The 22,322-nt window shown below is 37.7% G+C and overlaps 1 protein-coding gene across 1 annotated transcript in view; it reads right to left on the bottom strand.

Moving 5' to 3' along the window:
• Window positions 1–964: 964 nt before the first annotated feature.
• The window catches only part of St8sia1 (ST8 alpha-N-acetyl-neuraminide alpha-2,8-sialyltransferase 1), a 127,207-nt gene continuing 105,849 nt past the window's right edge, over window positions 965–22,322 (bottom strand). Inside the window, exon 5 of the mRNA XM_026392362.2 lies at window positions 965–1,451. Within this exon, the coding sequence (XP_026248147.1) occupies window positions 965–1,451 (487 nt within the window). The remainder of the gene's footprint in view (window positions 1,452–22,322) is intronic.

Here is a 22,322-nt window from a genome sequence, read left to right as displayed (position 1 = left end):
ATCTTGGAGTGAATATATTATGTTAGATAGGAAAGGGATCTGCCTTCTGGTTCATCTTCCACAGATGCTCACCTTATGTCACTGTGCTTTACTTCGTCTCTGAACATTACATTACGGAGGCATTTTTGCCGTTTACAAATGAGTATTCCATATGTACTCTTTTTGCACTAAAATAATGATAACAATGCAAACAGGTTTACATAATGCAGACCTAAAATCGAATTCACATCTTAAATTCTGAGGCAGGAAAGTGGCTCATGTTATCCAGACTATGAATCAACACAGTCTAAATTCAACAATGCTTCACATTGTCTAAGTAGACTTGACAAAAGGGGAAGAAACAAATCTTGTTTAAAGTTTTAGAAATGGAGGAGAACTATAGTTAATGTAGACTTGGTTCAACAAATCACAATAATCAGTTACAGCATTTTGTATCCTTATTACTCAATAAGGGATTTTTTAAATCTACCCCATCACCTACCCACTGCCCCTAAACAGGGCAAAAAATAAATAATAATCTTTAAAAACCTACAGTCCTAATGCTAGTCTTAATAAGACAGGTCTTTTAAAATTATTATGAGCCAGCAACACTTTTGCCCTGGCATTTCCTTTATTCCTCCTTGATTAGTTCCGTAGCCTCAACAACTAGCATTCATCTTATTTTTTGAATTGCATCTTCTAGATATGAACCACGCATATGTGCTTTACCAATGTCATTTCATCGGCATTTTATGAGTTGTAAATTCACCCTGTGCTGTAGGACGTTTCACAGGATGTTTCGTTTCTTCTTTGTCCTCCAAGCTGTCATTAAAAGTAGAGTTTTGCTTGGGTTTTTGTCGTTCTTCTCTTCTTTTTCCAAGTGGCCCATGCAAATCCATGAAAAACTTGACCATTCTCCTTTGGAGTCACATAGAAAACCTAACAAAAAGACCCTGGCTCAGTCCTCTCTCTCCTTCCACCGTCCCTAGGAAGTGGGCTGGAGCGAGGGCTCCTCACATGGGTCCAGCTGCATTCGCAGTGCACCGATTTTATGAAGATACCAGAGTTGGAGAAATTCCTCAGGCATGGCATGGAAGCCAGAGAAGGGCAAGACGTTGTCATAGTAGTGGTGGCTGATGGGCTGCTCATGCATATTCACAGAGAAGGGCCAGAAGCCATAGATGGCCACCTCTTCACAGAGGCCCAGGGCTGCACTCACCAGGAAGAGTCCTGTGGACAGGCGCTTGGCATGGATTCCCCTACTTTTCCAGAACTTTCCAATGCTACGAAGAAAGTTGGGGTTGGCAAAAAGCACTGTTTGATTGGCACCAACATCTGACAGTGTGTAATAAACCCGGAGAGATGGCTCTGTTCCCGTCTTCATAGAAAAGGCAGGCATGTAGATGTAACTGTGGTTATAGATTTTCATGTTGTCCACAAATGTCTTTCTGGACCATAGCAGGTTCTGAAACCTATTAGAGAGAAGAGGCTCAATTAAACCTCAAGAAAAAGAAACATTAAAATCCACTCTTCTGTCTTCTGATGGCTCAAATCATCTCAGCAAAACACATGAAAAATACTTCACTTGTATTTAAAATCCCTCCTTGAACTTACCAATTATCTCTTACAAGAAGCCTGGCTTTCTCCCACCCAGTGCCTTAAATTCAACTTAACATTCCCCAGTGGAGTTCTTCTGAACTAAAATGCTTTGTACATTTTGCTCTTTTTCAAAATGTATTTACCTGGAATGTAAAAGGATTTAATTCTCATGAATTCCTAAAATTTGTTGGCTGGGGGTCTGATGAAAGCTACATGCATGGTCTAATATCAGAATAGGAGTGGTTTCCTCATCGCAAATCAAAAGAATCTCTTCCAAGATACTTCTTCCCATTCAAACTCCATGATTCTATAAGCGTTTAGTTAATCGGTGTTATAACTAGGGTCTCACAACTTTGGATATAGTTCATGCAAGGGCAGCTGCCCATCTTTAGTGCAGGTTATATAATATTATCCACGTATAATAGTACATGGAAAAAGAAGGACTTCTAAAATGGTGCAGAGTTGCCCATATTGCTTGCTCCAAAGAACTCGACTTTGCTATGCTCTTTCAGTTTTGATTACATAAAGAGGCCCTCAGTTTCAAATGTATTCAACTAAAGTTTAAGGTATACTTCCTATGTGTCAGTGGGGAAATGAAAAATTAATGAACCAATTTTGGGTCTCAGGAAATTCAACTCCCGCTGTGGTAACAGAAATATTAATGAATACAATATGATACTCCAAATGTAGTGGTTGATATTTGTATAAAGTAGAACAGAGATGGGAAAAATATTCTGCCTGTAAGACAGAGCTGGGTCCAAGTTAGCTACAGAAAGGGGCAGTGTTTGAAGACACCTCCTCAGGAAAACAATAGAAAGAGTGGCAGCTAATCCAGAAAGGAGGGTGTGGTCATGGGCAGGTATACTGCAACAATGACAGAGGTCATTGTCCCTGGACTTTGGGAGATAGGGATGGTGGGGACAGTGGTTGAAGACATGAAGACAAGGCATGCTGCAAAGACCCTTATATGTCTCTCCAATTTGTCTAGATATCACTCTGTGGCGATGGGGAACCTTCCCAGCAGTGGCTACTTACTACAGTTGTCAGACTGCATCAAAAAAAAAAAAAAAAAATATATATATATAATGTATAGAAGATGATCTTGGCAAGGAAGAGGTTGGCAGCTTGGAGATCGGGCAAGAAGCTGCCCATGTAGCTCAAGAAGGGAAGGAAAGAAAAAGGAAAAGGAAAAAAGACAATCCAGGAGACTAGGTCTTAACTTTGGATTTCTTCGCAAATCCAAACTGCTCGTTACCAGTTACATGCAGGTGAAGCAATAGCATCTATGACAAGAACTGAGCCCCAACTAGCAGGGGGAAGTCCCTGACATGCTGAGAGGCTCATTATAAATATTTGAAATTAAAACTCTGAATATACAAATCCATAGGATTTTACGTAGTCATCAGTGATATCTATTTTGCCTGCCAAGAAACAAAGGTGTGTTTCTCAAGCCCAGAAGGAAGGATAATCTCTCTGTTTTTTTCATATCCTTGATCTAGCAGCTGCCTTTGGTAATTTTCCCTGTGCACAGACAAATAAAGAAGTAGTAACAGGGTCTTTCAGAAGTACCACTTTACCCTAGCAGAACCATGGAAGCACAGTCAACCCCGCTAACAAGGCAATAGATTCTTGCTTCCGAACTTTGACATGGGATCTGCTCAGCAATTCTTTTATTTCTTCCATATCCACCCATATCTTCTGCTCTCTTCCTTAAAACATTAATGCTTTCCAACCACGTAGATAACCTCCTACTTCACTGAAGAATAGTTCTCAAGCTCTAGTTAGAATAACCTAGACAGTTCACTAAAATCAACTTCCTGAGTTCTGACAAGAATGATCCAACGGTGGAATTTTTATCCAGTAGTCTCTGGTGATTCTGATAGAGATGTCTATGAAATAAACTTATTTAGAAGATCAAAACATCAATGTGAGATGCCTAGCTTTATGCATCTGTCCCTCAGTACCTCTTTCTTTAAATCTTCTAATTTTATCTCTGCTACCATCCTAAAAGGAAGAAACACTCTCTCTTCCCCTTTGTATCTTGGGACACGTTGGTTTTATTTTTTTTTTCACACTTCCTAAAGAACTCATGTTCTAAAGTAGGTTCTCCTTTTGAACATTTAACTGTTTCACCTCTACTAAACCATTTTCCCAGTCTTCTAAACATGTTTAGAACTCCCCCCTGAGAGCTTTATTGAAATATATTTTACAATTTAAAAATGTGTATATTTAGGGTGTGCAATGTGATGCTTACCACACCATGTTAGAACTTACTAAGAGAAAGCTCTTGATATGCCCACATTGTTCCCTGAGCTACATTTTGTTCTCTCATGTCACCATCAACATTCCAAGAGCAGTTAGATATACTTCTATTGCCTTTCATTCTTGCAACAGTATACTCCCTCCTTATTACTGTCCAATTACTCCTATTCCCCAGGGCTTTGTTGGCTCATGGAACTGATAACTTTTATCTCTGCAGGGGACTACACATTAGTAGAGAATTACTGGGGGGCTTCAATAAAATCATGACAATTGATTTTGTTTCCTATGGTATAAGCTGACTGGTTATTCTTGACAGGGATGGTCTTTCCTCTTAGAAAATGAGCTCCATCTTTAATTTACTATAATCTCAATTTTATGGACATTGTCAAACAACCAGTTTATCCATTGTATTTCAGTGTTTTTATCTGTCCCATTCTTCAACAAATGATTTTAAGGACTCAATTCTATAATTATTTATGGCCTATCCCATGTAATTAATATTTTTCCTGGTCAAGAGTTTAATAGAATTGGTTATAAATTTTACTATATTATAATAAAATTCCTCTGGAATGTAAAAGACTGACACTCAGCTTGTCTTCATGTCCTTCCCTTGTGCTCCAGCTATACCTGTGTGCACACCTGTGCATAGATTCCATTCTGTTCATTCATTCATTTCCCTGGTAAAATTCTACCTATAAATCAACACTCAATTTCATCTTTTCCTTTTTAGGGCATCTTTCTTTCTTCTACCTTAAGCATTTGTAAATTTTTTAAATGAACTGATCATATATATCCTTTAAGATTATGAACTCATTGAGACAAAGGACATGTCTCATTCATCTTTTAATTTTTATATTCTAGCTCAGATGACTTGTATGCTGAATAAATGGAAAGTAATTGAATAATAATTGAAAAGAATAAAAATGAAATTTAATTAGCTTATGAATTATTAAAATAGAAATTATTAATATATAATGAATATGGGCATGAAGGAAAAACCCATCCAAAGAGTAGAGTGAAAACACAGAAATATAGCATATCTTAAAAATGAATTTAAGATGATATAATGGAGATAAAATCAATGATTTTAAAAATTATTCAATAAAAGGTATTAACACGACTAGTATCCGTTTGGAATTTTGAGGCAGAATAGATTCAGGCTTCACAAGAAAATCACAAAATAGTTTCAAGATATGTAAGAGAAATATTTTAAATCTACAATATAAGAAAACAACTGCAGATTTAGACATTTGCAAAATATCTTTCAACAAAGGAAAATATTGACAAAATTGATATGTCAAGGTGTGAAATTTCATCACCATGAAAAATAAAATAGCTAAAATAAAAATAAATTAGTCTGAAAAATATTTATAGCAAATTTGATAAACAGAAGGCTTATATTTAGAATATTATAGTCTAAATATATTGATATTGACATATTGATATGAAAATTTAAAAAACAAACAAGCTAAGATTTTCAATTAGCAAAAATATTAAATCATTTTGGTTATGAATTGCTAATTAGGATGTAAAATTGAACAGAACAGAGAAATGATGAGGGTTCATTTCTCCCTTCCTACACTAAATCTCTGCAACTAAGAGAAAAGATGTTTTTGAAAATATGTACTCATAAAAAAGAAAAGAAAGCAAACCCTCAATGGATCTCAATCTGGGTTACCTCTGAAAAACAAAGTCTAGGCATAGGCAGTGCCCTATGCCTAGAGCAGGAGATATCAGGAAAGGGGGGTGTCTTGGAACAACTGGCCAGGGTATAGTTCAGATTATGGGGAGGCTGGGACATCCAGATGGGTAAAACCCTAAAATCTTTCATTGGTCAATTATCACTGTATGTGTGGGAGAGGGTGTCGGTCTTCGGGCAGGGACACTGGGTGCATGCCGAGATATGGATCAGCCAAGGGTTAACTGGGAACTCTCAACTCACACAATATCCACAGACAGGCTGAGACTCCCAAGTGGAAGGATGACACTCCACCTAGAGAAAAGACTTACAAATAACAACATTTAGGAGCCACCCAAGAGAAAGCAACCTTGCCACTTTCTCAACTCAAAGTAAAGTTTACCCTTCAGCCAGTGCAGTGTCTGCATAGAGCTTCTAGATCTAAAGAACCAGGATCAGAAGACAATGAAGGACAGCCTCTGACCCAAGAGTCCGAGATCAAACTGGAAAAACAAACGCAAAGAAAACCAAGATCATTCAAAAGGCAGAAAAAAAAAAAAACTCTTAAAAATCTATAATTAGTTTGTTCAGAAATATGAATTGCCATTGCATTCGGACTTGGATGCTATAAAAAGAAAAAGAACATTTAGGTAATAAGAAAGAGCTGCTGTCAATTAAAAAAAAAAATAGAGCAACAGATGAATTCCGGTAAAGAAAAGCTTCAGGAAAACAGCTACACAGTAGGCCTAGAAAGCCATCCATCAGTTTCTGGTGAGCAAAAAGGACAGCTCCAGGATGGATGTCTCAACAACAACAAAAAGTGCCCCTGACAGACTAATGTGTTTGGCAATCAAAAAGAAGAGCTGCGGCTCCAAAGGGAGACGAGCCATGAATTACTGCTGCATGAAGACGCTTTATTAGATCTGGGGGAAAATTAAAAGTTGAACAGGATGTAAGATACTTGTAATAAGCTTTCTGTCTCAGATGGGAACTACACCCAAGTAAGACACTAAAACCTTACCACTGAGAAACTGATTTGATTGTGATACGACTGGAATGGGAGGCCAGGAAACCACAGTGTGTAGGAGGAGGGGTGCTCTGTGGGCATGTTAAGGGAGCTCCAGCTTTATTTTTCCACAAGAAGCCAACAGACATGTTGGAAACATAAAAATTGTAATTAAGCATGCTGCTTTCTCATAAAATTTTTTAAAAGGGCCTTTTGACAAGCTGAAAGGAATTGATTTATAGATTGCTGCTTTTCATTTTAAAGTTTTTTTGTACTATTTGAGTTTTTACAACTATGTACTGTGTTATTTTTATAAAAATACATTTTGGAATCATGAAAAAGATAAACATTCTGTGTTCAATGAAATGCACAAGGCCACCAAGAAAATACAATGGTTGAGAAATTTTCTGTACTTTAAGTTTAAACAAAAATGTATATATGTAGACAGAGAGAGCAAAATCTGGTAAATGCAACAGATAGAAAGTCACAAATCCATAAACATAGTGAGTCTTAATTTTAAAATAATGCATATCTTTACAATGAAACAGAAAATTTCTGAAAGTGACTGTACTTCATATTACAAAAGAGAAATCAACATATTAAAACAATCATTACACAGCTACATTGTCATAAAAATGTAATAAAATGAGAAGACAACATAAAGATACACACACTGAAACAACATTTTTAAAAAGCATTTCACCTGTGTAACTATACACATACCAATAAAAACATTAACAATTTTCAAATATATTTATAAAGGAAAGTCTTTCAGTAATTACCTATCTAGTGTATACAACAAAACTAACCAAAACATGATCTGTTGGAGCCAATAGAGAGTTACACAAGATCTTTTTAGCTTCCCTACATAGCAGAGTTAATATTTTTGAAAAGTATAATAAAACAAAGATTTTATTTATACTAACAACACAGCCCCAAAAACACATTGAAATAAATTTGTAAATAAATATTTAATATTTATTGAAAGACATCTCCCCATAAAATTTGCAGGTTTAATGTAATCTCAACCAAAACTCCAAAATTTGATGATAGGATGATTTTAAACTTCACATGGGAGGTATAAATCGGTATGCATACTCAAGACAATATTGGACAAAAGAATAAGAAGGAGGACTTAACTCTTCAATATCAAAATTATACAAGTATCATAATAAAAATGCTAATCAAATTATAGGTAGAGATTCACAAATCCACAATCATAGTGAGTTTTTTTGTGCAAGAACAGTAAATATACACTAAAATAGGACAAAGAGTTTCTAAATGGATCTTTGCACATCTGAGAATCTCCTACATGATAAGTGACATTTTAAACCAGTTCAGAAGAAACTGAATATTTCACATTGTACTGGGACGACTAGTTAATCAATAAGAACTAAGATAAATTTATTTCTCATACTGTTCAAAAAGTTCCAGATGGAATAATGATACTTTATAAAAGAAGAATAAACAAATGAGAAATATCTGTGAGATATTTTTGGGATACAGAAATCATTGTAAAATAATGCATGGGATGCAAAAAATGCATAGAGCAAAGGATTTGATAAACATGACTGCTTTGAAATTAAAGATTTCTCTAAGGCAAATGTTATATAGATAAAACTCATTATGTCCCATTTTCCTGTACATAGGACACCTATAGAATTAAACTGAGTAATTGAGTAATGTTATAAGTGTCCTATAAAGTTTTGTAGGTTTTTATAAGTGTCCTATGTATACATAGGATGATGAGACATTAAAATTTAATGTTACTCAGAAGGCTGAGGGAGGAGAAGCTCAAGTTCACTGCCAGCCTGGCCAACTTAGTAAGACTCTTGTCTCCAAAGAAAAAAATAGAAAGGGGCTGGGGATATAGTTCTGTTGTAGTGTACCCCTGGGTTCAATCCCCCATACCAAGAAAGAAAGAAAAAGAGAGAAAGTGGTGGTGGGGGGAGGGGGCGTGAGTGAGCAGACTGGAAGAAAATGTTTACAACATACACAACAAAAGATTAGTACCCAGAATATAAACAACAAGAATCAATTACAAATATGACAATAACAAATATAACAAAGAATCAGTATCCAGAATAAAAACAATAAAAATCGATAACCAACCTATAAATAGCACAATAGAGAAATGGACAGTGATATAGAACTGTGGAGCCTGAGGTTAGAAAGTTCAAAGGAACAATACCCTTGTTAAAATATGTACAACCTCGCTAGCATTAAAGTTGAACTTGCTAGCCTTTAATAGTAACTAGTAAAATCATAGCAAAGTAATTTTTTTCACACATCTGATTGGTAAAAATTATAATACCTTATAATAAGATGGCTAGGAAGAGTGTGAGAAAAAAGTTACAGTTCAAGTATTTCATATTTTAAATGCTTGAGACCAGAAGTGTTTCAGATTATGGAATATCTGCATATACACAATAAGCTATCTTGGGGATTATACTCAGACCTAAACTAAAAATTCCTTTATGTTTCACCTACATCTTATACACATAGCCTGAAGTAATTTTACACAGGATTTCTAGTGTGTCTGCATTTCAACTGTGACCCATCACATGAGGTCAGGTATGGAATTTTCCACATGTAGTGTCAGGTTGGTGCTCAAAAATGTTTCAGATTTTGGAGCATTTAAAATTTCTGATTTTCACAGTAGGTAAGCTCAACCTGTACTTTTATGCTTCAAATGACCGTATGAATTGTTACAGTTTGAAAAGATAATTTAGCATTTCTAATATGCACACTTACCGCCACCAGTTCGAGCAGTATTCTGGGCCCTCTTACACCATGGCTGCAGTGGCCTCTGAGTGCCTAGGCACCTAAGCCTAGTGAAACAAATCCTGGGAAAACAACTTCCTATGCACCCCTGTGTGAATAGGATGTTCCCATTATCTCTTAAACAAATTTTCATTTTTACATCCTTAAACCTGCCATGTGTATGGTCTTGCTGATTTCTGAGATGCCTTCAAGGCATCTTGTCTTTGTACAAAGTACAAAGCTTTATTAATCTTTATTACCCTTCTACATCTTCCTTAGTCCCAATATTACATGTGTTTTTCTGGCCAAACTGTAAGTTTTTCAAATAGTTCCTCTCTGTTTTCTGCTCCCAATTCACACAGTAAACCTACCAAAAGTTGGGCCACCCTGCAATTTCCACCACCAGATTAATTAGTCCATCACCCTTGAATTCGGCCTCACAGAAAGTATCAAGATATGGACAAAGAAATTATAGACAAGTTCTTTGCCAGAATGTAACACAAATGGACTCTAATCCAATTTCCAGTAGAGTTCTCATTCCCATCTGAAACCTCATGAGCACATTCTTTACTGTCTGCATTCCTATCAGCATTTTGGTCTTCTGAGCTCCCATCAGAATCATCAACTAAGATCTGCATACAACATTCAAAGGATTTTACAGCATGCATCTCCAAACTTTTTCAAATTACTCCTGCAAATCAGTTCTAAAGGCTTGTAAACTACATAATCAGATAAAATCACAGGAATGACTCCACTCCTTGCACCAATTTCTGTATGGCTCAGTATTTTGTGGTCGTGAACAAAATACCTAATAAGAACAACTTACAGGAGGAGAACCATATTTGGCTCACAGTTTCAAAAGTCCAATCAATGGTTGGCTGATTCCATTGCCACGGCTCAAGGTGAGGCAGAAATCATGGTGGAAGGGTGTGAAAGAGGAAAGCTGTCTCAGCTCATGGCAGTCAGGTAGCAGGGGATGGGGGGCAGGGAGGAGCCAGGGACAAGACAGAGTTCCCAAGCGCACACCTGCAGTGACCTATTTTCTCTAGTCATTCCTCACCTGCATACAGTTACCTCCCAGTATTCCATTCAAATGGTTAATCCACTAAATAGATGACTCTATCAATGAGGTAACATCTCTTATAGTCTAATCATTTCACCTCTGAATAATTTTGCATTAACATATGAGTTTTGAGGGAACATTAAAGATCTCAATCATAACAGGTCCCAATATGCCCTTCAAAGACATGCCCCAAATGATCTTCTTTTCATTTGGTCCCATTTCCTAAAAGTTTTCCCTCTCCCTAAAGCACAGTGGGCTGAGGCCCAAACCTTTAACACATGGGCCTTTGGGGGACACTCCAGATCTGAACTGCAGCAGTGTCTATGATGTTTTCTTAAATATACAGAAAATTAGAAACTATCTAAATGTCTATCAATAAGATACCATAAGATCCATGTTATGGATACATGGTAGTTTTTGAAATTGTTTTGTACCAGGGATGAATGCAGGGGTGCTTAACCACTGAGCTACATCCCCAGCCCTTTTAAAAATATATATATATATATATTTGTTATAGAAGTAAGGTCTCACTGAGTCTCTTAGAGCCTCACTAAATTGCTGAAGCTGACTTTGAACTCACGATCCTCCGCCCTCGGCCTCCCCAGCTGTTGGGATTATGGGTGTGTGCCACCATGCCCAGCCATGGCAGTTCTTTTAATGACACAGCTCTATTTTTATTGAAATGGAATTATTTCCAAAACAAATGTTACCTAGAAAAATGAAGTTGAGAATTATTACTCCATTTTATATAGTTGTTTATCATATATAAATGTATATTATATGAGATAAAGATAGATATTTTCTATGGCTACAAGTATGGATGTAAATTCATGGGAAAATATTGAAAGGATACATTAAGCTGAAAATAATGGCTAACTCAGGGGAGAGGAGTGGTAGGGCGGGAAGACTGGGGAGGTAAAAAAAACTCAAGCTTTGTAATACTTTCATTTATTTGAAGATTAATATATTTATATGTGTTGCCTGTGTTATTAAATATTTCCTTCTAACAGTTTGGGCTCCTTGGTGATCACACAAATGTAATATAAAACAACTGGGTTTCTAGTTTACTTTTTTCTGTGCAATAATAAATTAGGGTTATAGTGTACTTTTAAATTTTTTAGACATTATTATAACTTTGATTTTGCAGTTTAAAAGTTTTTTAAAAGATCAAGTTAAGGGGCTGGCTCAGAGGTAGAGCGCTCACCAGCATATGTGAGGCACTGGGTTCTATCCTCAGCACCACATTAAAAAAATATATATTGTGTTCACCTATAACTAAAAAATAAGTATTTAAAAAAGAAAGACCAAGTTAATTTATCTCCAGAGTTTATTTCATTTTAAACACCCATTTGTTTTACATAAAATATTTGTCCTAATCTTTTTCACTCTTACCAACTTTAATATGAACATTTTCATTATTATTTACTTCCTGTTGAAATGCTTCAGCTACTTTTCCAGTGAGCTAACTCATTTCCTCACATTATTTGCTTGCTTTTCTGACATCTTTGGACCATTCGTCATTTTGAGGCTACTCACTGTCATTTTCCTGTCTCTTTGAGCAGATGCTTGTTTACCCAGCTGTTGCTTCCTTTCCTTCTGTCAATAAGGGTTAATTCTGTGTTGATCCACAATACTTTCCTCCTTTGTACCTTCTCATCCTCTAAGTGTATTTCTTCTACAGGAAAATATTTTATCAGATTGCAAAGAATACTCCTTACCAAGCTGTACCACTAACAGATAAAGCACAGTAAATATGTCCTAAGAATGCAAACTTTAAAAATATTTGCAGACTATGGGCTGGGTTGTGGCTCAGTGGTAGAGCACCTGCCTTGCAAGTGAGAGGTCCTGGGTTTGATCTACAGCACTACATAAAAAATAAATAAAATAAAAAATACTGTGTCCAACTACAACTAAATAAATATTAAAAATGTTGCTAAGAGGGAAGAAATTTAGGACAGACCTTTCACATATGAATATGTCTGAAATGAATTTGGAGGGATGAGGAGAAGTTAGCTACACCAGCAGACTTGATGGAGAAGAGCATTCTCAGCCAAAGGAGCAGTGCTGGCCAAGGTGAGAGAGGGTGGCATCCAGGGAAATGGAAACAACTGAACATGAGCCGTGGGAGTGGCTAGAGATGAGGCTAGTTTGAAGCATCGGATATGACAAAAGAAGGTTCTGTAGCCTTCTTTTATCAAGGAAGAGATCAAAATACCTAATAAGAACAACTTACAGGAGGAGAACCATATTTGGCTCACAGTTTCAAAAGTTCAATCAATGGTTGGAAAAATGGAAATTAATTAATATGTTGTTAGTCCAGATAAATGGCAAGGGTCTTACCACAGCCGCAACAGGAGAGGAAGAAGCTGGCTTTGGTGACTAGGTGGAGCAGGGCTGATCTTCCACTGGGGAGCAATGGTAAGGTGCCTGGGACTGGCAGGGCCGGGTGTGATTTAGTGCCTCTCCTGTTCAAGTTGTTAAATATTCTCACTCCTAGAAGTGACGTGGCTGCAGTTTGGAGGATAGGGAAACTTGGATTTGTGGTGACTCCTTTCATGATGTTGTGTTACACAAAGAAGAAGGTGGTTTGAAGAGAAGACTATTACTTAATTTTGAATATGCAGAGCCATGGACATGAGCCACCCAGAAGAAAAGTGGGTTACAATACAAAACTGAGAAATCATAGCATTGAAACAGTGGGAAAAAAAAAAAAAAAAAACAGAGGTAGAGCAGTAGCAAAAGACAGATGAAATGAGAGACCAGAGGGAATCAGAAGTGCATGTAACAGAAAGAGAAAGGGTTTCAGGAGAGGTTCATGGCTAATGGCTACAGAGAGATCAAGTGAAATAAAGACCGAAAATGCTCTGTGCAGATTTAGCAGCATGAACATTATTAACATAGAGCTATTTCAGTAGAAATCAATCTAGATCATTAATTGAACACTCAATGGTCTCTAGGTGCCAAACAAGTTAAGAAAATATGTGAAGGGACCAGACATAAGACAAGAGGGAGCTGATCTAGAAATGGAATGTGCATTTCCTACGTAAAGGATCTCAAATTTAAAAGAAGCAAAAGAATGGAAAATAAATCTGCTAACTGTCTGGGTCTGATCTGTTGGATACAAGTTTGATGTCAACACTCAAAGTTTATTCAAAATTCCAGGTGACAATTAAGACCACAGAACCACAGGTCCTTTTGAAGGGAGGGAGGGAAATGTAGCAGATATAGTAGACATGGTCTCTCATTTATTCATTACATTATTAGCAATCTGGGATAAAAATGGACAAACATCAAATTACAGAAATAATCCGCAAACTCTATTATACGATTTGTGAAGAGCACATTATCCCTTCTCTTCTGTTGAGAAAACTGAGAAGCAGATGGTTAAGTTCTACAATGAAGTCACACATTAGGAATGTAGTAGACCTTGGCTCCACTCTGCCCCGGACTCCATGCTCTCAGCTACATGTGCAGCTTTTCCCTGAGTGAAAGATGTGTCCCTCCTGTCCTCAATTCATTCCTTCACCTATAATCTGGGTTCTCTTCCTTTCACCTTCTCAAGAACCAGCCCACATCATCCTCTTCATTGCCTCTACCCCCGTCTACTTCCCTCCATTGGCCCTTGCCCCACGCGGAAACATTACAGGTGGAACATTCTCAGTGACAGGGCAGTCAAAATACTTTTAAGAAAAGAGATTTCTAATGTTCGAATTTTAAGTTCTTTGCTTGATGGTTTTTCAGTGCCTCCTCTCCCTCACCTCAAAATATCTATACAGTCTACTAAATATACATAATGTCTTTGGGAATGGTATCAGAAGAATTAAGGGCAGGAATTTTTCAAATAAACAAACACCATATCAGTGTAAGCTTATGGGAATCCCCAGAATATTGGAGAAAGCATTGAATTCACTGGCAGATATGGGGTAGGAATTCCAAATCAATCTGAAAGAAGCTCAAGGTTCAGGGTGATCTCTACTCACATCTGAATTGATTCTGATGACTTCCTAATCTCTGCCTCCATTCTTGCTCCAGAACGCTCCAAAATCATACAGCAAAATAGCTGAAAGCCTACGACTGTGAATTCCAAAGCACTAACACCTACATGTGAGTCCCATCTCTTATTAACACTGTGAATTTAGTCAGGTTTCTTAAGCTGTATGTACTTCAATTTCTTCATCCATACAATAGGGATATGGTTGCATCTAGCTCATAGAGATTCATTATCATATGAATTGATACCTGTGAAGTCTCTTGAACGGTACTGTCCCGGTACTGTCCCATAGTAAGCACTCAATAAATATTAGCACTTATTATTACTACAGCCAATACACCACTGTTGGGACCTTTTACCTCCCTTGGAACCATGGCCATTATTGGGTGTTGGCTGAGGCGGCTTCATGGGTTAGCATTTCCGTATATGTGACCTGGCTGGATTGGCGTTCACCGGCTTTTAGCCTTAGCCCTGCCTAATGGTTTAATCTGAAATCTGCCTAGGCCCCTAAGTGATAGTGACGTAACTGCTCCTTATTGGTTCTTGCTACTGTCTCTTCTTAGTCCCTCCTATCACTATCTAACCTTGTCCCTGACACAATAAAGTTGAGATTATTGCACCTTCACGGTTGACTCATCTCCCGAATAGGTGTGATTGGGGGCCAGGTTGGATGGCGGGCCGGTGGAGACACTTAACCCTCTCGCTCAGCCCCGGAGACACTAGCTGGTCTAGTGGGCTTCACTACCTCTATCGGAGGGCGGTTCCAACAGCTGGTGCCTCGGAGACGACAGGGTGGTCTCCCACGTACCCTTGTCCCTTGTGGGGGGGGGCGGGGGGAGGCGACACACCACTGGTCATCTCCATTTGGATTCATTCATACACAAACTATTTTCTGAGAACACATTAGGTGCCAGGCCCTGCTCTGTGCACTAAGGGATGTAGCAATGGACAATATAGACCAAGTCTTTACCTTCATGGATCATTTATTGGAGTAAGAAAAGACAGCCAACAAACAATATGTGGGGATGGCAGTGGGGTAAGAGAAGAGACTGAGGGTGCTGTGATTTTATTTAGGATAAAACTTTAGCAGAGGTTTGAATAAAGTAAGGGGGCCAGTCCTGTGGAGATCTGTGGGAAGCATCTCAAATGCAACATTCTCTCCCCAAAATCTAGTGCAATCACAATACCAGTGACTTGAATAAAGTCTTTCCTTTTCTGCAGATTCTGTGTCCAGTTGGGCTACTCTTATGGTTTGGATCTGGAATGTTCCCCAAAAGTTCATGTTTTGAAAGGTTGGTCCCCAATGCAGTAAGGTTCAGAGGCTGGGCTTTTAAGCCATGATTGGAATCATGGGGCTCTGACCTCATCAGTGCATCAGTCCACTGAATGCCTTGATAGCTCAATGGATTCCTGGAAGGTGGGATCTAACTGGGGGAAGTAGGCCACTGGGGGCTTGTCCTGGAAGATTTTATCTTCCCTCTGTGGCCCCCCTTCCTTGCTTCCTGGCTTCCATGAACTTCAGCTTTCCTCCACCACTGCCTTCCACCATGATGTTTCTGCCTTCAAGCTAGCTGACCATGAACTGACACCTCTGAAACCATAAACCCCAAATAAACTTTAACTTCTCTAATCTGTTCTTGTCCGAGATTTTGGTCATAAGCAACAAAAACTGGGCTGACACCATTACTAACTTCCACTTTTGTGATCTTTTGAGCTTATCTTTCTATCATTCTCCAATTATTACTTAGAGATTACCTGATGGGAAATGGCCCTTCTTGAAGTCAAAACATTTGCCTCCTGTTGGTAATAAGAGAATAAAGAGGAGGATCCAGTTAAGGACTCTGCGGCCCCAGAGGAACAGAACTAATGGGTAAAAGAAGTTTGGTTCCACAAATGACAATGTGGAGCAGAACCCTTCCCAATCCCTTTACACCCTCAAATAGCATGTGGGTGAGAAGAATATTTTATTGTATTCAGCCAGAGAGGTGTGGGGTGATTTGCTACAGCAGTTAGTCCACTCTAAGTGATGCATAACCTCAGTGCCACAGTTTCAATTTCAGGTTTCAATCTATTCTCCTCAGTATCATCGCAACAGAATCCAAATGGATCTCTCTTCTCAGTATTCCCCAAGAAAATTTCCTAAGCTCCAATATGACCATGGCACTTCCTGACAAGGGGAAGTTCTAACAGTGGCTTTTCCGCATCTTCGGAGAGAGCCCAAGCAACCTGGATATTCAAAACCCTTGGTCATGTAATCCTGCCCGACTTCTCTAGTCTCCTCTTGCCCCTGATCATCATCGTCACTCTATTCTGGCTCCTTCCAGTTACAGTACTTGATGTTCAAATAAATCCGGACACTCCTGCCTCTAAGCCATTGTACACACTACTCCTTCTGTCTGAAGCGAATGTCCTCTGTGCCCTGCTAATTCCCACTATCTTCCAGGACTTAATCCACAGCATCTACAATAGAAAGTGTTGTATGATTCTGAGTTGGATTAGGTATTTAACTATTTTACTTTGTGTTCTCTCTCCTCTCTTTCTCTCTTTCTTACAGATTGAACTTAGGGGTGCTCTACCACTGAGCTACATCCCCAGTCCCTTTTATTTTTATTTGGAGACTGTCTCACTAAATTGCTTAGGCTGGCTTCAAACTTGAATCCCCCTGCCTCAGCCTCTGGAGTCACTGGGATTGCAGGTATGCACCACCATGCTTGGCTAACTTTGTGTTCTCTTAGTACTTGACTTTAATCAAGGTTCTTATCATCTAGTCAGGTAGTTAGCTCTAATTTTTATACCACTTACTGAATTCTTTCAGAAAAAGCCAATGTCCTTTACTTTTGTGTCCTCTAAGCTTAATATTATGGCTGACACAGGGGAGGCATCTAATAAGTGGTTGTCAAATGAATAAATACTACAGGATCAAGTTAATTAACTAAATGTTTTTGCACCTTTCTCACAAAATGCATTTAATTGCTTCTTTCCAATATATGCTGCAGGAAAATGGAAAAAAAATCGCCCCCCAGGAATAGTAAGATAATATGAGATACTTTTGATTTCTTTCCCATTTGTCAAGCATTATTTTCTATCTCTGACTTTTATGCAAACTACTTCCCTGCCTGAAACTGAAAAGTGGATAATTAGGACCTGAATAGCACTCTTAAATATAATCCCTTATTAGATGCTAGTTCATTTTCTTGTAAACAGAATATGGTAATTTCTGGCAAACATCAAACCTTCCAAGAATCATACAACCATTTTTAATTTCAGGAACTATTTAGAAAAATCTCATTCTTTTTCAGGATGAATAAAATGGTGCTTGCTGTTTCTCTGACCATTAAGTAGCCTTGTTTTCTGTTTTATTTCTTTTATAGTTCTTTGAATAGCAATTATATTTATTTCTCTAGGTTTTTCCATATGAAAGTCAAGCCATACTAAACTTTCAAAAACAGATATTGACTCATTTCAAGACATATAAAATTATATGAGGCGTATTCTAATTTATGGAGTGTCATTGTTTACGTAAGAAAATTATGGCATTGTTGACATAAAGCAATAGTTTTGTATTTTAAAAGATACATTACATTTTTGGAAGGCCACTGATTTTTCCATATTTGCATCTATGTTTCTAATATAGATGATGATCTCTAATGTGGGTTACAATTACAAAAGAAGATACTTCATTGAGAAGACTGTAGTGTTCATTGTCTTCTAAAACCAAACTGTAGCATTAAGTCAATTACTTCATCTCCTTATGCCTCACTTTTCTCATCTAAAACAATGGAGATCATAACAGCACTTTATGTCTAGCACTATTAGAAGGACTCAACGAATTCATATGTATGATGTACTTAGAATAGTGCCTGGCATATAAGTCTTGTAATTTCTAGATATCATCATCATCATCATCATCATCATCATCAATCATGATTCTTTCTTTGCAAGATCAAGTGATGAGAATCTGAATCTTAAGGAATTCCTCTAGACGGCTGGGGTTGTGGCTCAGCAGTAAAGTGCTTGCCTAGCATGTGTGAGGCCCTGGGTTCAATCCTCAGCACCACATAAAAACAAATAAAATAAAATAGATGCATTGTGTCCAACTAAAAAGAACTCCTCTAGAGAAATAAATACCTCCTTGGAGGAAGTAAGTTACAACTTAAATGAAAAACCAGGGCACAGCTGGCCCACATGTTTATACAGGCATTACTGGAATGCCAAGATGCACATAAATAAATTTTCACATCTTGTTTTTCATTATTCTGTGAAACAAAATTAAAATATGTAACCAATGTTGCAAATGTCCAGCGAGTGCTTGAAAATGAGGAGGAAGAATAAGGGCAGGAGAGATTGGAATTTGGGGATTCAGAGAAGGAAAGATAATACTGAGTCTCAAAAGAAAAGCACCCATTAGCCACTAGAATACAGGAAACGCCCAGAAACCTTTGAAATATAAGGCAGGCATTCTTGAGCAACCCAGCTATGTCCTTAGTCTTAGCCCTTGACTCAGGCCATTATCTGAAAAAAAGTAACTCAAGGGCAATGTTTAAGCGCTAGAAAAACAAACATAAAATTGTATTACTCTGGCTCCACCTCAAGTTCAGCCCCTGGCAACTCTCCCATGTCTTGAGATGATCCGCTTTCTCTCTTGAATCAAGGAATATATATTCCTTGATTTGCCCCAAAAGCTTCTCACTCTCAAGATGGCCAGCATTCTCCCTTGAATGTGTATTTCTAACCTTACTCCAAAAGACATTGCTTCCTGAGACCACCTGAATTCTCTCTTGAATGTACATCTTCTTTCCTAAATAAATGTGTATGGGTCTCTGGCTGGCACAGGCTGAAATTCTTTTCCCTCACATGTGACACGGACCCCACTTGTTCTGAGTCAAAGTCCCTTTCCACAGGCACTTCTCTGGTGACACAGGGATCAGTGACAATAGTGAACTGCATATAATTTGTCAGAAATTCATTTAGAGCTCAAATATCAAGGCAGCTCTCTTTTCTTTATTAAAAAAGAAAAAAAAGAAACTAAATAGAAACAAAGTTTTATAAGAAAATGGATTCTTTCCAAAATATCATAAATGAACCATCTTTATTTTATCACAAAAAATACACACTCTATTTTAAGGTAATTAATGGAACTATTTACATTTGCAATGAAAATTTTTCATATTCTGCACATTATTTGAGTATTGCATTTATTTAATGCATTTCATTATTCAAGTGTTATTTAAGTTTTTACCATCAAAATATCTCAAATCTAAATTATGTAGTGTTTTATTATATTGCTATAATCTTATTACTTTTCAATTGAAATGTTAGAAAATAAATTAAATTTCTCTTTTGTGATATGAACTCAAATTGAAAACCTAAGAAGGGTACAAAGGCAGGGATCCTTTTCCCCTGGGAATTGGAGCAAGAAGGGTGGTATCAGCTACACTTAAGACTGAGATTCAAGTTGAGAGTGAGGGAATTTCATACCACTGCCCAGTCCTCTGACTAAATCTGAAGAAATGAGAGAGAATTTAATGCTGTGCACACCCTGCCTTTGGTTAGGTGGTTTGGCTGGTTGAAAACTGGCTATGGAAAGCCATAAGATAACAAATTTGTGGCACCTTCTTGATTAGAATCTTTAAAAATAATTTTATCATGAACTTATCATTTATAAGACTCCTAAGGCCACTGAAGAGCATTTTTGCCACTTGTGGAAAAGCAGATAAAAATATCTCAATGTATGAAGATGTGAGAAAAAAAAAAAGAATAGCGTTACCCTAGATTAAGTAGAGAGAAGTGATGGGAGGGGAGGAGAGGGGTTGGGGAGATAGGAAGAATAGTAGAATGAAACAGACATTATTGTTACTGTGTGTATATATGTGACTGCATGACCAATGTGATTCTACAACCTGTATACACAGAAAAATGAAATATTATATCCCATCTGATTCAAATGTATGATATGTCAAGATCATTGTACTGTCATGTGTAACAAAGTAAAACAAATTAAAAAAAAAAGAAAAAAAGAAGAAATATCTCACTAGTGTGTCTCATCTACACTGCTAATCCTACTTTGGGACACTTTCACGAATCCTGTTAGGGTGTGTGTCCTTGAAACATTTGTAAAGAATTTCTATTGTATTTGGGGTGATAAAAACTTTTCCCACATTGAAAGAGAAATCAACATTTTAGAAACATAATCAACTACCAGACTTGACTTTGGCTTTCACATGAACCTTTCTAATCTACTCTGGGTCTGATTATTTAAGTACTAGAGTATTGTGCCCCTCTGCAAACTTGCTTTTTACTTCTGAAGATCAAAACAGAATGCTGGTTTGTGTACAGTTATGAACATAGTAAGTCTAAAATTGTGAATGAAAATGTAGAATAATTCATGGGAATTAAGCTCTATTTATAACTCTACGGAAGAATTTTTGAAAAGTTTGAAATATATATTTAACTAACCCCAAAAGCATGTAGCCAAGAACAAAAGAGTCAATTCCAAGACCCAGTTTACAGCTCAGAAGGTGGGACATACATCATCACTATGAGTGAATTGGATAGATTTGTTTTAAAATAACTTTTACTTATTTCTTCATTTTACAAAAGTGAAACATAGTAAATAATTGTGGAAAATTAGAAATAAACACAAAGACGTGTGTTAGGAATATAGTAAATGTTTAATAAAAACATGTTGAATGATAGATGGATAGGCAGATGGATATACATAAAGATAGACAGATGGAGGGAAAAAATAAAAATAACCACCCAACAAATCCACCATTCAGAGTTGAACTCTATTAACATACTGATTTCTATCTTCATACACACATCCTGTGCAGAAATGATCATTTTTACACAATTCACTTGTGAAGAAGTCTATCTTTCTTCTCCCCTACAATTGCCTTTAATTTGCTCTGATGTTCCCATTCTCACAATGGTAGGGGGAAAAAAAGCACCTTCAATTTGACAGTTAAAAGCAATTCAGTGTCTTTCAAAGTAAAATAGTTTTGGGGGAATAAATATTTCATCCATTTAAAATGCAAAACTCCTCTCAGAGTTGTTCTCTCCTCCTTTCCCTATGGGACCTCAGAGAAAAGATGGATCCTTCCACTGTCTCCAGTGTGGTGAGGTTGACCTAGTCCTTGTCCTTGTAGCCAGCACTGTCTGCTGGACTGTGACTGCTCCCTCTGGCTCTTTTGAGTACGAGGCTGGCAACCAGGCTCAAGACTGTGGCCTCCTCTGTTGGCCCACTGATCCTTGGGTCCCTTTTGTTCCAGCAGTATGTGAAGCGTGTCTGTATTTTCCTATTAGAAATGTGCAAATGTCACCACTCCTAAAATATCCCACCCAGGGTGAAGAACTAGAGGTGTCATCACAAGCCCATCCCTGGGCTTCTCCTTCAGCTTTTAACTCTTCTCCCAGGAGAGACCAGCAGCACTTCAGACCCCCATGGGACTCATCAGTTACTACCCTAACTCTCCAATTTATACCTTCACCTGGAAACAAGGAGATAAAGAGTGAGGACAGATGGAGAAAAAAAAAAGAAAGAGGGAACCAAAGCACAGGAAACAAAATGACAAGAGGAAAGGGAGCTAAATAAAGCATATTTCTAACAACTGGGAAGATACAATTGGGCAACTAAAAACTTGTGTGATACAGTGTTTGAGACCCTGTCTTTATTTGCTGCCTTGAACAAAGATGGAGAGATGTGTCGGTCAGCTTTTCATTGTTGTGACAAATACCTGAGAAAATCAACTTGGAGGAGGAAAGATTTACCTTGGCACATGGTTTCAATGGATAGTTGCTGGCTCATTGTTCTGAGCCTCAGGTGAGGCAGAACGTTGTGGTGTAAGTGCCTGGGGGTTGAAAGTTTCTCATCTCAAGGCAGTCAGGAAGCAGAGAGAATGAAAGGTGTAGGAACAACATATACCCTTCCAGGACATGCCCCCAGTGACCTACTTCCTACAGTTTGCACCACTTCCTCGGA

This window comes from Urocitellus parryii, chromosome 5 (assembly GCF_045843805.1).
Source record: "Urocitellus parryii isolate mUroPar1 chromosome 5, mUroPar1.hap1, whole genome shotgun sequence".
Taxonomy (NCBI): domain Eukaryota; kingdom Metazoa; phylum Chordata; class Mammalia; order Rodentia; family Sciuridae; genus Urocitellus; species Urocitellus parryii.
This window is presented reverse-complemented; position numbering and strand designations above follow the sequence as displayed.